General features: G+C 42.4%; 1 protein-coding gene across 6 annotated transcripts in view; it reads right to left on the bottom strand.

Annotated features, from left to right (window-relative positions):
* The window catches only part of ZFAND3 (zinc finger AN1-type containing 3), a 139673-nt gene extending 132149 nt beyond the window's left edge, over positions 1–7524 (bottom strand). For 3 of the 6 annotated variants that reach the window (XM_030447238.1, XM_030447239.1, XM_030447243.1), the window contains exon 1: positions 7358–7480. In XM_030447238.1, the coding sequence (XP_030303098.1) occupies positions 7358–7428 (71 nt within the window). In that variant the 5' untranslated portion in view covers positions 7429–7480. Of the gene's footprint in view, positions 1–7357 lie in introns of all 6 variants that reach the window. The other 3 variants (XM_030447241.1, XM_030447240.1, XM_030447242.1) reach the window with 3 other exon arrangements.
* Between the last annotated feature and the right edge of the window lie 6391 nt (positions 7525–13915).

Here is a 13915-nt window from a genome sequence, read left to right as displayed (position 1 = left end):
TTACTCTCTTTAATTTACACCAAATAATCACTAGATATCACACACTAGCCAGAGTGTATTTATCAAACGATATTACATCAGTGAAAGTAATCTTGAAAATATATTCCTTTATACCACTAATAAAAAGTGCTACAACATTTAGCAACTGAAATTTATCTTTCTCCTATGGACTTTCATTGTTCAAGTTCAGAGCATGCATATGGTGGCCAGATTAAACAGCAGGAAGTAAACAGGAGACCTACAGTTCTTTCATAAGTAACGTAGGGCAGCAGTCCCTGATGCAGGGAAGCCTCCAGAGAACTGATTAAATGTAAAAATCCATCAACAATTTCCTAACACAACTACTCTGTACAGGCAAGTTCTGCACTTACCACAACATCAGTATTCAGACAGTATTGACAGAGAGATTGAACAAAACTGAAAATGTCTTCCTTCTCCAGCTCATGGAATACTATAACTCTTCAATTCTCCTGAATACTTTTTCCTGAGCTCAGGTTAAGAATAATTCAGAGTGAATGGAGCTATATATATACAGTTTGCCTTCTGAGTTACTAAATTTCAAAAAAACGTGTTTAAAAAAATAAAAATTACATTTAAACCCTACATTCCTTAAGCATGTATGTCTCATCAATTCAAAGATCTATCTTCTATCTGCTTCAAGAAGCAGCACATCATCTACTTCCCTCTTGTTTGTTCCACTTGTAGAAACAGCATCTGACACCAAATTTCATTGTGACTGATGAGGAAGTTGCAGTTGGATTAAAAGGTTCTGGATGCATCTACCTACAATTAGCATTGCATCCATCTACAATTAGAAAATATTTCTAAAAAAGTTTATGTAAAGATTTTTAATAAATTCATGGTTTAGGCAAGTGTTTGTTTTCTCAAATTCTGGCTTCATTGAAGAAGTGGAGACATTTTTAATCAAGCAGGCCTATTTTTGCAAGGTCTTAAGCAAAACACCCTCATACACCAGCTGTTTGAATTTATTGACTCCTTAGAATTATCACACAGCAAGATTAAAAGAAACAAAATCAATTACTTTTTCATAAGTAAAGAGAACGGTTAAATTATGGAACTGCTTGCTGCAGGATGTTGAGGGTCAAGAGTACATGTGGATTCACACAGTCATTATGCAAATTCATTTAAAAGAAAACAAGAAAGACCTATTGAGCCATAAATCCATAAAACAGAGGACAAACTTATGTCAAACTGTCAGAAGCAAAGGAGATACACCAAGATAAGCAGCACTGCATGCTTGCTCTGTCCTTATGCTTGTTCCCTTGGCATCACTTATCACCCAGATCAGAAACAGGGCTGATCTTTGGTCTGATCCAGAACAGCTGTTTTCCATTAAACAGCAAAATCTCCTCTCTGTTTTGTCTATTCTATTAAGTACTGCAAAGGAAAGCATTGTTTTCAGATTCCTAGAAAAGAGCTTATTACAGCTGAAGTATGAAATTCAGTCTATCTGCTTTAACTTCGAGTGCCAATAACCCTTATAGTTGTGAAGGTAAGCTGTTGCAAGGAAAAAAAAATTTTTAAAAAAATCAAACAAAATAAAAATTAAAAGCATTTTTAAAAATCATCACTCATCCAAAACATGGTACCTTCCAACTGTGGTAGCAAAAGGCAGTTGATCACTGTATAAAAAAAGTGAAAAAGATTCCTGTCTTTTGAGTTTAGTTGAAATGCCTTTCCAGAAGTATTATGACTGAAGGAAATCACAACAACCTCACAATTTATAATTCTTTATTCTGCATACTCTTATTCAAGCAGGGAATATGACAAAGTTTCACTCCCCCCTGCACAACCAATCTCTCCTCAGGTAAAATTTCTCTTTACCTCATAATTCTCAGTATCTTCTAAAATCCAAGCAAAGACTTTCAGTGTTTCTCCAATGCCTGTTATCACCTTCTGTAGCTGTTCCTGGTAAAGCTTATAAATAAATCAATTCCTCATCAGACTCTTTTTCCATCAGTTAAACACGCAACTGCTATTTGTGTAATAGCACCAATTTGTGTGACACACCAGTAGTTATGTCATAGCAGTTTACAGTGGCTTTACCTATAAAATGCTTCAAGCTCTTACAGGCAAGGATTTGACAGAGTATTTATTGAGCTCATCCACAAGAAAATACGATATCTTAGTATCTCTAAGACCAAAACAAAGTAAAGGTTCATAGCTGGCAAATTAATTACTTTATTCCAAACAATTGCAGTCTCCTGCAATAGATGGCCTATGCACGTTTGTAATACATAAAAGCAAACAAGCTTTTATCTTAAAAAAAAAAAGAAAAAGTGGTTTAGGTCTTGTACAAGGTAATAAGTAGTCTTCCTAAAATTAAGTATCATTAATTTATTGATTTAAATCAATTTAACATTTTAAAGGGAAGAACTGGCATTTCTGATCATCAATAACTGCAGAGAAACCCTGCCCCTCATACAGCACTACCCATACACAGCCATCCCAAAGCACCTTATTTGACCCTCACTGCTCACTCAAAGACCTCATGAGGCCTGATAAACAATAACCCATTTGGTAGTGCATATGTTGTCCTGCATGAAGTGCCAAATTCATTGCTTATTCTAGCATCTGATCCAAAGCTCCAGTAAGTGAAAGCCTGGCTAAGAAACTGCATGACACAAGGCCAGTGAAAAATAATTCTCAAAGGGAGAGGTACATATTTCAACAGTTTACTCAAGCCTCATTTAGGAACACATACGTGATATTTCAGCAGTGGCTAAAACAAAATTAGGTTTATGAACACATTATGTATTCACAATGACCTGAACAATTTATAAGATTAGAAAGTATTTATTGAAAGGACAGTCACTGAGAGTTCAAATGGAATAAGCAGCTATAATCACACACACACAAAAAAAAAAGATGGAAAAGACTATGCAGAGAGGAGGCTTCTCCTTCATGGCATATACATATATACAGTCATTGTTTGTTTAGAAGCTAAAAGAAAGCTTTGGTAATACAGTCAGAAACTAACCAAGCTTATGCGAAATGATTCATCATTCCATCAGATGTTTGATTTTAGTAAACAAAATGGAGAAAAGAGCAAGATTGGCATGGCAGAGACCTGATGATACATAAGTGACTGGAAGATCCAGACTCTGAAATAAATTCTGGATTAGGCCTGCATAGAATGCTTGGGGCACAATGTCTCACCACACATATGAGGCATACAGTGTCAGGGAAAGGCAGAACAAATGGTAGCATCCTGCAAAACCCCTGCTGGCATGTTCTCAAACAGTATTGCCGTTGGTTTTATCTGACTACAGTACCTTAAAGTTGCCAGAAATGAGATTAAACTAATCATACTGTGTTTTCAATCAACTTCCTGCTGGCTGCCACCATTTCAAGAATGGAATTCATTTGTTTTACGTCCATTAATGCATTTCCTTCTTTCTGGTTTTAAGGCAGTGAATGCAATGGAATAGTACCAGTCTGGACCACAAATAAAATAAAATAAAAAAAAAAAGGAAAAAAGCAGTCACTGCAGTACAAACAGAATTGTAAAAGTATTACCTGCTATGACGTACTCCTTCACCTTATATGCTTCCACCATCCAAGGAGTATTTTAGCTTACAAGTCTCATCTATGCATGTAACTGTTTAATAGTGAAAACCCCAGCTCTTTGATGAGCTATACAGAAATAAAACCTTTGTGGAGTCCTTTACAAGCCAATGGGGAACTGCCAACATATAGTTCATTAAAGGATCATGCCTCATCTCTAATAAGCAAGATGGTTTAACTGGCATATATACATATAGTAATACATTCATGCATTTACTAACTTAAGAGTTTAAGATTTTATATATGCCATAAAGTGAAACAGGTTTTTGAAATCCACTAATCTAAGAAAAAAAACAATGTTACATGGTCTGCTAATCAGGAAGAGAAGAAAGATTTTTTCCAGATCATAAGAATGAGACATTAAGCACAGCATAAAATCTAGCTGAAGTAACCTAAAATAATAACTTGCATGCTGCAACCTTTCCAACCTTTGTATGCTAGGCTATTCCACTAAAAATTGAGCTGGTGCAACTGACTGAAGTTTAAGATATAAAAAGAGGAAGAAAGGGGAGCAAAATTATATCCAAATAAGTTGTGTGAATTCTTCATAACATGAATACAGATGAGGTTTCACAACTGAGGTTATCTGGGTAACGAAAATTATCTTGTAACATACAAAGATCATCTCAATTCTCGATTTGAACTTCACTTGAGCAAAAATGACAAAGTGGACATTCTACAAAGAAGGGAAAGCCCACAGAAGATTTGAGGATCTGATCTTCAAACAAAAGGTAAGCGAGCATTGGCTGTTAACCTAAAGTAGATGCTTCAGAAGTTCTGAACAGTCTCAGTCAAGTCCCTTCCGTCAGCTGTTCATTGTTCAGTCTCTTAGATCTTGAAACATCAAGAGTTTAGTAGTTTTGCAGTCACTAGAGATTCTTGAAACCTACAGGATCTGAATTTCTAATATAAAAGCAAGCATTTTAAAGGAAAACCCCCTTCAACTTCAATGCAGTAAGTAGTACATACTAGTCTTCTCTTGTAAGCTCTTTGCATGCCATTACTGTCATCATGCACCCGAGGAGCTACCGATACCACCATTAACCAACAAGCAAATTTTAGACGAGACCCAGAGCTTACTTCAATTTTAATGCTTCTTTCTGCATTTTCCTTTATGTTTCCCATCTTTGTGGATTACTGCAGAAAATGGGCTAAGCATTACATAAAATCAATAAACTAAAAATAAAATAAATAAATAAATAAATAAAAATCATCTTTTATACCTGAAAAAATATAGACCCTGTTATATGACCCACTGACACCAAATTGTTTTGCTACCTGTATGGTTCAGGCTCACTCAAGAAGAGCAACACCATGAAAAGATTTCTCAACCTCTGGACTGATGAGGACCAGGAAACATAAAGCAACAAACAATATTCTACTACATTATTTACAAATTTAATGGAAACTGCTATATTGAAATAGAATTTTCAGAACTTTTCATAGCCTTGAATGTTCTGCCTACAAAAAGCAAATATGGCCCTGTTATTCCAAAATACAACTTGACAGACACATATGTGATACAAAGGTAAAAGATAAGACAGTCCTAAGAGATGTTGCAAGTAATAACCCCAGTGACATCTAGAGCAGAATTCCAGCTTCAGATACATATTCTTTTTGCTATCCTGATTTACTTTCTCCACAAAGCTGGTATAAAACTGTGGCCCATGAGTACTCCTTCCAGTGCAACTTCACTAGAAGGGCATGTCTACACAGATTTACCAGCCAATACTTTCAAGCAGTAGCAAGATCTAAGTAAGTAAAGACAAGATGACATTAAAGTTTTCTGGAAATGAGAAACCACCAAACTCTGGAAACTGACAGCACAGATTTGGTTTTTTTGTTTGTTTCAAGTGAAAAAATAGAGTGTAGTTTACCACTGTGTATTGAAATGTACCTGGCTGACATTTAAAGAAACTGAAAAACAGACTAATTCTTCGCTGTATTGGTGAAGAAAGTGAGCTGCGTTTCCACGTACAAGAAACACTGTGAAGGGGGAGAAGGCAAAAAAATACCATTTGGATAGCTGCATGTACAAGGGAAATAATTATTTTTTTTTAATAGTAGCCTTAGAGGCAATGAGTTTTCTTGAGAGCGCTGTCACCATTAAGCAGATTCTAAGAACACAAATCACCATATTTTCTTCTCATTACTGCAACATGCTGAACTAGCCAAGAAGTTCAGCCCAATGAAAAAGTTCACTTCCAGCTTTCTGCAACTCTCCTTTCACATCAGTATCATGTTACAGAAGTCAGTATTCTACATCAGAGATAGCAGCAACTTGCTTTCCACTACATCCCAGAAAATATCCAGCCTGACTATGGGATCCTAACAAAAAGGAAACAAACAAAATAATTTACTGTATATTTATAATCTGTCTTTCAAGATCACTCCCGGAAGGGCCATGGCATTTGTTGCAGTTCAGGCTTCTGCCATAACTCAAAAATAGGATTTCACTTTAAATCCTGCCACTCCAACCAAATGCAGGGTGACATCACTAAATCACTCTTATTGCATCTCTTTCCTCTTTCAGCCTCCACTCCCCCAGAGTACTTTAAATTGCATGACATAAATCCCAAGAAAGTACAATCACGGGTAACTGTAAATCTCAGGTGGGTCCTCAAAAGTCTATCTAGTCACATACTCTTTGAACTCTCCATAAACAAGAACATTAGGGACTAATAACTCTGATATACATTAAAGGTGCTTTATGAAAATGTTTATCTGCCAGCATCACATCTGACATGATACATTGGATTAAAAAAAAGAAAAATAACAATAATCAATATTGCTCGTGTAATCATGACTCTAGAGGTGAGAAGAGTGTAGCAAGGAAGCAGCTTTTCTTTTTTTTTTCACCTTTGGCAAACAGGAATGACCCTACTTCCTTCCTTCTAAAAGGGGATCAGCCAACAGCTAACAAGGACCTCATCTATTATGAATCTCTCTGCCTCCGTAAGACGCAGAAATGAGTATATTTTTGTCCTCAGCCTTTTTCCTTCATTAATTTTCCTCTCCTGGCGTGAATAGCTGGGAGAGCTCCCCGTTCCCGGGCGCAGGGCAGGGACGTGCCAGGCACCGCGCTCCAGGACACCAGGCCGGGCAGCCAGGGGCCCACACTATTCGCCTGTGCCTACGAGGAGCTAAAGGCAGCCCCGGAGCGCAGCCGGCAGCCCCAGAGGAGAGGCAGCCGCTCCAAGAAACCTGAGTGTCTGGGGAAGCGGTCAGGCCTCCCCCCGAGGAGCAGAGCTGCCGGGAAGGCCGCCGCCGAGGTGTCGGAGCAGGGGCAGCTCCCTCCCCAAACCCCCACACCCCAACGCAGCCACCTTACCCCCCAGTTCCCCTCCCCCGGGTCACCCGCTGTCCCTAAGCCAGGAGCTGCCGCCACCGCCACCCCCGCCCGGGCCCCCCGGGACCACGGCACACCCCGCCACGCGCCAGGAGACAGGGGACACCCCTCACCCCCCGCGGGCACCCCCGGCGGCCCTCCGGACACAGGCCAGCGGCCACCCCCGCCCCGGGGCGAGCTGCGGGCTCAGCCCCCGTGACAGGCCCCAACCCACGGCTACGACCTGGCCCAGCGCCCCGGCCGGCCGGCCTGCCCGCCAGGCCAGGGCCAGGGCCAGAGCCAGAGCCTGGGCCCTGCCCCCGCCCGGCCGCGGCCCCCCACCGCCTCGCCCTTCGCCTCGCTGCACGACCCCCTCCCAGCGTTGAGCCGGGCCGGCCCAGCTCCATCCCAGCCCCTTCCTCCCCCTCCGGCCCCCCTTACCCCCAGAAGCCGCAGGGGCAGCGCGGTGGCAGGCTGGGCGCCTTGCTGCGCTCGCTGCCGGCGTCTCCCATGGCGGGGCCGGTGCGCGGGGCGGCGGCAGCGGCGGGGGGGGCGCGGGGCTCCCGGCCGGGATTCCAGGCCGGTCAGCTGGAGCCGGGCGCGACCACTGGTGCGGCGATGGAGGGGAGGACGCGGGTAAGGGGGGGCGGCCGCGCCCTACCGGCCGGGCCCGCAGGGGCGGGGGGACGCGGTGCGGAGCAATCTGTGGCGGCCCCTCCCGCCCGCCGGTTCCTGTCACGACCCCGCTGTCGCAGAGGAACGCGCCCGCCCTCCCCCGTCGCTCGGCCCCTGGCTTCACAATTCGTGTGAGTGTCTGTCCCCCCTCCGGCGCCTTGCCTTGCCTCCCCCTCTCCTGAGCGGGATGGTTTCGCCAAGCCGCCGGATCAGCTGGGAGTGGCAGATACCATAGCCCACCCCAGGGGGAGTCGTGTTAGATGAGGAGCAGGAAGTAGGAGAGAAAGAAGTTTGGAAGGCACCCATAGACTCGAGAACGGAACGATCTTCTTTGTAAAGGGGGGGCCGAGGCCGGCAGGGCTGCCTGGGGCTGCCGCCCTGTTTTGCCTCTACCCACACGTCAGGCTGAGAGTGGTACAGCCCGGGAAGGCCGGGGAGTGGGGGTGGGAAGCGGGAGGTGGGGGTGGGTGCCGGCGCTGGCAGCGCAGGCGCGGAAGGCGCTCGACGCGGAAGTTAGTCGGTGGCGCGAGGGTCCCGGGGGCCTCCCCCGCGCTGCCCAGGCCCGGGGGGGCTGGGCGGGCCCGCGCCCCATCACCTGCCCGGCCCGGGACCCGGCCCGGTGCGCGCTGCCGCGGCTGCCTCTGAGAGATCCGGGTGTGGGGATGGGGGAGGTGGATTGGGCTTCTCTATGGGCTCTGTTTGCGTTCGTGCCCCTGCGAGCTGGGAAGGAGGCCTGGAAGCCCCTGAGGGCGACGCTCCTTCTTTTTCCTGTTTATTTTGTAAGCGTTCGTCCTCGGTTTTCCTCAGTGCGAAATAAAATCGGTTACGTGTCTAATGTCCGTGGAGATTTCTTGGCCTGCGGCCAACACCACTCAGTGACTGAGGACACTAAGCTGAGGGCTGGCTGAAGCCAAGAGGAAAGGGCCGTCTGAGCCCTGGTGTTTCGGCCCCAGAGAAAGGGACCTGCAGGAGGTAAGGTATGGCAGGCAGGCAGGCGCAGAGCGTGTGTAGGCGCTTACTGGACAGGACAGGAGAGGGGAGTTTCGAGGGCTGAGTAATCGAGTTTGTACTTCTGGTACGAGTTTAGGAAATGGCCTTGAGTAACCTGCAGTCTTGCACTGGCTGTACCTTGGTTTTGTACATGATGTGGAAATATTGCGGCCCCCCTGCTAGGAATTGCCTTTTGATCTGAATGGGACATGCTATGTGGAAAAATACTGTTGTGGCAATATTGAGGGTGGAATTTTGATACGTTCTGGAAGTGCTGTTACCCATTTTATGCTTTGATTTCTGCTTTGCACTCAAAACCAAGGTTATTTAACACTGAAAGTAATGAATATCCTTTACAGAGTATGTAGGTCTTTCGAGCAACTAATTAATTTTGTCAATGACCTTTTGACTTGAATATTAACCTTCTTAAGGAATTTTATATCAGTAATTCATGAGAGAAAAAAGCAATAGCAAGATACGTGTGCATGTATGCTTAAAACTTTATATTAAAAAGTTGGAATTGAAGTAATGTAAACAGACTTACATTGAAGGGAGTGGTTTGTGAGAGCATTTACTCATAATGGTTGTTTTGTCAAACCGTTGACTCTGAGGTTACCTCCCTCCCTCTTGCTGCATCAAGCAGACTTTCAGCGTGTTCTTCCTTCTGTATACTTCAGCAGCTCTTCCTCAGCAGTGACTTTGAATGCAGTAATGTTATTGAGTGTAAGATCAGCGTGGTACCATGTGAGATGGCATGTGTTGAGAGTTTTTCATTGATACAATAATTGGTCCAACTCGCAGCCCTCTCTAAAGTGTCTGTGTCTCCACACCACTCTGGGCACTGAAGCGTGAGAGCTTCCTCTTGGCACAGCTTTCTGAGGAGCCCAACTGCTGAAGCAGCACTGCTGAGTGCACCAAGAGAAGTGAGTGCTTGAACAAAATAGCCCTGGCCTCATTAACTCAACCCTTTAAGCCAGTAAGTGAACTGAATATTGTCTTATGTGCTGGCTACGTGCACTGCTACTACATCTGTAAATTACCTTCAGGTAGGGATATTCCTGTCCCTAGTATCTTTAAAAAGAAGATTTGATAGTTTGCCTTTATTTTGCTATTAAAGTCAGTTCATGTTGAGTTAGCTTTCAAGTATTACAAGTGTGGATAAGCATTCTCTCAGTACTCTTGTGTAATTTTAAATGAACCTTTCTTGATTTTGTGAAGTTACGTTGGAATAATATTAAAAATTTCTGAGCAATTCAGAAAGTCTTGCAGTGATGTGGTAATTCACTCCAAAGTTAAACACAAGAAAAACATGAGCTTAGGAATAATGTTATGTGAAGCAAACATATTAAGCATAATGACAAAGACACCTGAACAGCTCTATCTCAGCCTACTACTAATGCCCTTGTGAAGAGGAATACTGGGGGTGGGGCAGGAGGGGGTGGGAAGGGGGACTTTAGGATTATAGTACAGTTGAATACAACGGATTGGAGCAGAAGGACCATGAGTGATTCGATACCATCATGTTGTATGTGTATAATACATTTGTCTTTTTGTTTGTTTGTTTTTGTAAAGTACAACTTTTGTAACACTGGTTCTGTATAATTGCAGTATTTCCTATTTTGTTTAAACAATAAAAAATGGAAATTACTGATGTATGCATTCAGTATTATTTCCTGAAGATTTTTTGTGTTAGTTTACACTTGCTTTCCTAACCCTTGTAATCTACTGTCATGTTTCTTGTAATCATATCCATTCATTTGCAACCACCAGGAAATGTGTTCTGGTGGTGCAAAGTGACAGCAAGGGGAACTGTTGCTGTGTGATGCTTCTTCAGAGGCTGGCAGGGAGAAAACTGGTTCATCTGATCTAAAATGAACGCAGTCACGAACAGGGCATTGCAACCTCTGTTCAGTGTGGGGGTGCTTCCTTCAACAGATCTCCTGGGGAGCCTGGGGAGCCTCTGGCGTCCTGAGGAGTTTTTAGTTCTAACTGATATTCTTTTCTAGGGTTTTTTTCATCCACGGAGTCCAAGACCCGGATGCATTCTCAGATAATTTTATAAGCATCCAGAGACAAATGGATAAACAGCATTTAGAAAGCATAAGCAGGGATAGGGTAGCTGGATAGGGCTAGGAATATTTATATGAAGAAAGTCATCATATGGTCAAGATACAGCAAAGCGTGTGTCAACCTTAGGAAGCAAATGTGAATTTTCAACATGCATTAGGTGAGGGAGAAACCTACTTGGTGATAGAGAAGTAACTTGAAAAACAGTAATACCAGAAGAGGAATAGTGGCAACAGTTTAACAATATGATGACAGAAACAGATGATGTAATTGTGCATATCCAAATGCATGGAATAGATGGGGAAGGTGGTAGTCATTCTAATGGGGCTTTTCTCTTGGCCTCTGTTTGCAGACAAATCAGAGAGAATGCAGACAAAAGCAACCAAATTACAGCCTGCAGACACTGAAATACTTCAAAAATCAAATGTATACAGTTTGGCCAGGGAACGATTACATCTGGGGAGAGATCATAACCATAAAATTACGTGAAATTATAAGAAAAAAAGGAAGCTATTTTGCAGAAGGACACACGGAGTTTAGTAAAAAATGTAAAAGAGGTGTGTTTAAGGGGAGAAATGCTTACAAATGGACAAATACGGTAAATGTTCTCATGGTAAAGTCTGTTTTTTATCACTCACTGCAATGCTTCAGGCTTGTTCTCAAGAGGGCCTCATGGCAGGATTAGATGAGGTAACAGACCTCACAGGATCAGGAGGCAAAACTCCGCCAGATTTAGAAGTCACAATTAAATACCATTGTTTCTCAAGTGCTCTCTTTTTTTTTCAGTTATAATAGAAAAGGTTGAACCTGTATGTAATCATAACATTTGGGGGTTGTTTGTTTTAGTATAAACATGACTGCCTGATTGAGATACACGTGCACAACTGAAAAGTGGAGCAGGTGGAGAAAGTCACAAGTATTGTACATCTTCCTTCTCGTCTTGAGATCTAAATTACCATAAAACAATAAAAGTGATTCATGTGGTGCCAATCTGTTAGAAAGACTCTTGAACTGATTGAAATAATCACCACTTCTTATTCCTTTCCAGTAGGCAGATATTCTTGGTGAGATCTTTTCTTTTGGAAGATCATTCTTGTTAAACTCTGTATTGAGGCAGAAGAGCAAAATGAACATGGAGGAAAGGGCAGTGAACGGGGCTCCTCTGAGCAGAAGTCATAGCAGTGAACAGTGACAATGATTTGCTGGAGCCCAGGGCATAGGCTACAGACCATGAAGACAGTAACCTGCAGCAAGGCAGCAACGCAGATGGGACCCTGCAAAAGGCGACTGAACCCTGCCCAAGGCTGGCTGGGCTGGGACCAGGGCTGCCAGGCTTTCAAATGCCTGCTCTTCAGTGCATAGTTCATCTCATTTTCTGAATTTGAAAAGCAGACCCTGGGTTTTGTGTGCAGCTGGCATAGCAGGGTGTGATCCAGCTGAATGCCTCAAGATTTGCTTATTCATTTAGTTTAAGTTAGATGTCAGTGCAAACAGTCTGGAGAAGTGCCTGCACCTTAGCCTCTGGCTTGGGGTTCAATGAATCTGACTCTAGTTTTCTTTGTTGATTGAAAGAAGTCTCCAGATTAAAGAAGGCATGGTGAGTTCATCTTGGCTCTCAACTTTGGCAGTGTTAACAAAGCAAAAAAAAAAAAAAAAAACTACTCAGAATTATAAATTTTATTAGAAGGTTTTCTTAGTTATATCTTTTGTAAATGTAAAACATGGGTTTGAACAGTAGAGTGTAAGTTTAAATAGTTACATCACAGATTTGGGAGTCAAGAATTTGACATTCTTTTGGTTATTTTAAGTCTCTCCGTGCCTCAGTTTAGTTTCTGAAATGGAAACAATAAACTCATGGGCAGTCTGGTAAATGACTCTTTATTGGATGGCTTTTTTAGAAATGAGGAATTACTGTTATTATTACTGTGACTGAGAGAGTACCATTTCTTTGCCATTAATGGGTGGATGGAGGGTCCAAGGTGAAACAGAGAACTCAACACAACCAGTTGCAATTTGCACGGATATGACTAACCCAGAGGCTATTATTATTATTAATAATAATAATAATTTAATAATAATAATAATTTATTATTGTTATTAATAATACTTTTCTTTATTTCACACACGTATTACTTCTTCTTCTTGCCCCCTATGTAATCCAGGGCACTTTGAGGAAAGCACAAATGCAAAAAAATGGAGTGCCATTAGACATTCTAGGCTAGTCTAAAATTGCCAGATAAAATACTTTAAAAAAAAATCAAAACATTTGGCATGATTAATAAAAGGAGGATGCCTAGGAAAAAAGTGGGTAGTGACCCCACACAGATGTGACAGTGACTAATACTGAAATTACTCACAGAAAAATAAACCTGCAGATGTTCATATATAAGCCTAGACTTTTATTATTATTATAAACCATGAGATTTATGAATGTGTAATGATGATCACATTGTGCTAGGCATTTCCTGATGATGGATAGCAGACTCAGCAAAGTACATTATTAGGCTTTGGAAGCTCTTTTTAGCAAATGATCTCCAAGCATTTCTTTAAAAAAAAAGGTAAGCATTGTTACAGTAGTTTAACCAAGACGAAAGCAGCCTTGGAAAGTGAAACAAGCTGCTTGGGGTCACAGAAGAAGGCACCTGCCAATCCAGTAATAGTGTTCACATTGCTCAGCTCCCAAGATAGAAACAGATGCAGAGTCCGAGCCTCCTCCCAGAGCTTGTGCCATGTGTGATCCTTTTGTAACCCCCAAGACCTCCTCTGCCCCGGGGTCCAGGTTCTCTTATCAGTGGCCTCCCAAATCATATTTCATGTGAACACTTGCTTTATGAATTAAAGAGTTAAACCTAAATAAAGCACTGTGCCTGTCCTTACATTTAAACAAGGAGCCTTAGGCCAAGGAGATATGGTTAGATGGAAAGGTAAAAGCTCAATGATACTTGCATATGTCTCTATTTTCTTTATCTGGGTTCCTTTCAGCACTTTTTGTGTTAAGGGACCTTGTCTGCACCTAGGTCTGGGTCCTCCTGCAGCACAGATAAACAAGCATAATAAAGCCCTCGTCTTCTATAAATATAAAACAGTTCAGCCTTCATTAGACTGATAGGTGCCTGACCCTGGCAACCTGTTTGAACATAAGATATTTCTGCTCTTTCATCTGCTGCTCTGAAGGTGTCAGCCCAGGGACTTAGCTGCTGGATGTATTTTCAGGCACCTCAATGGGTTTATCAATTCTCTGACTTCTGACCTGGTGTTTCTGAGCAC

This window comes from Calypte anna, chromosome 3 (genome assembly GCF_003957555.1).
Source record: "Calypte anna isolate BGI_N300 chromosome 3, bCalAnn1_v1.p, whole genome shotgun sequence".
Lineage (NCBI taxonomy): Eukaryota > Metazoa > Chordata > Aves > Apodiformes > Trochilidae > Calypte > Calypte anna.
The sequence above is the reverse complement of the archived record's forward strand: the minus strand, read 5'-3'. Positions and strand labels throughout refer to the sequence as shown.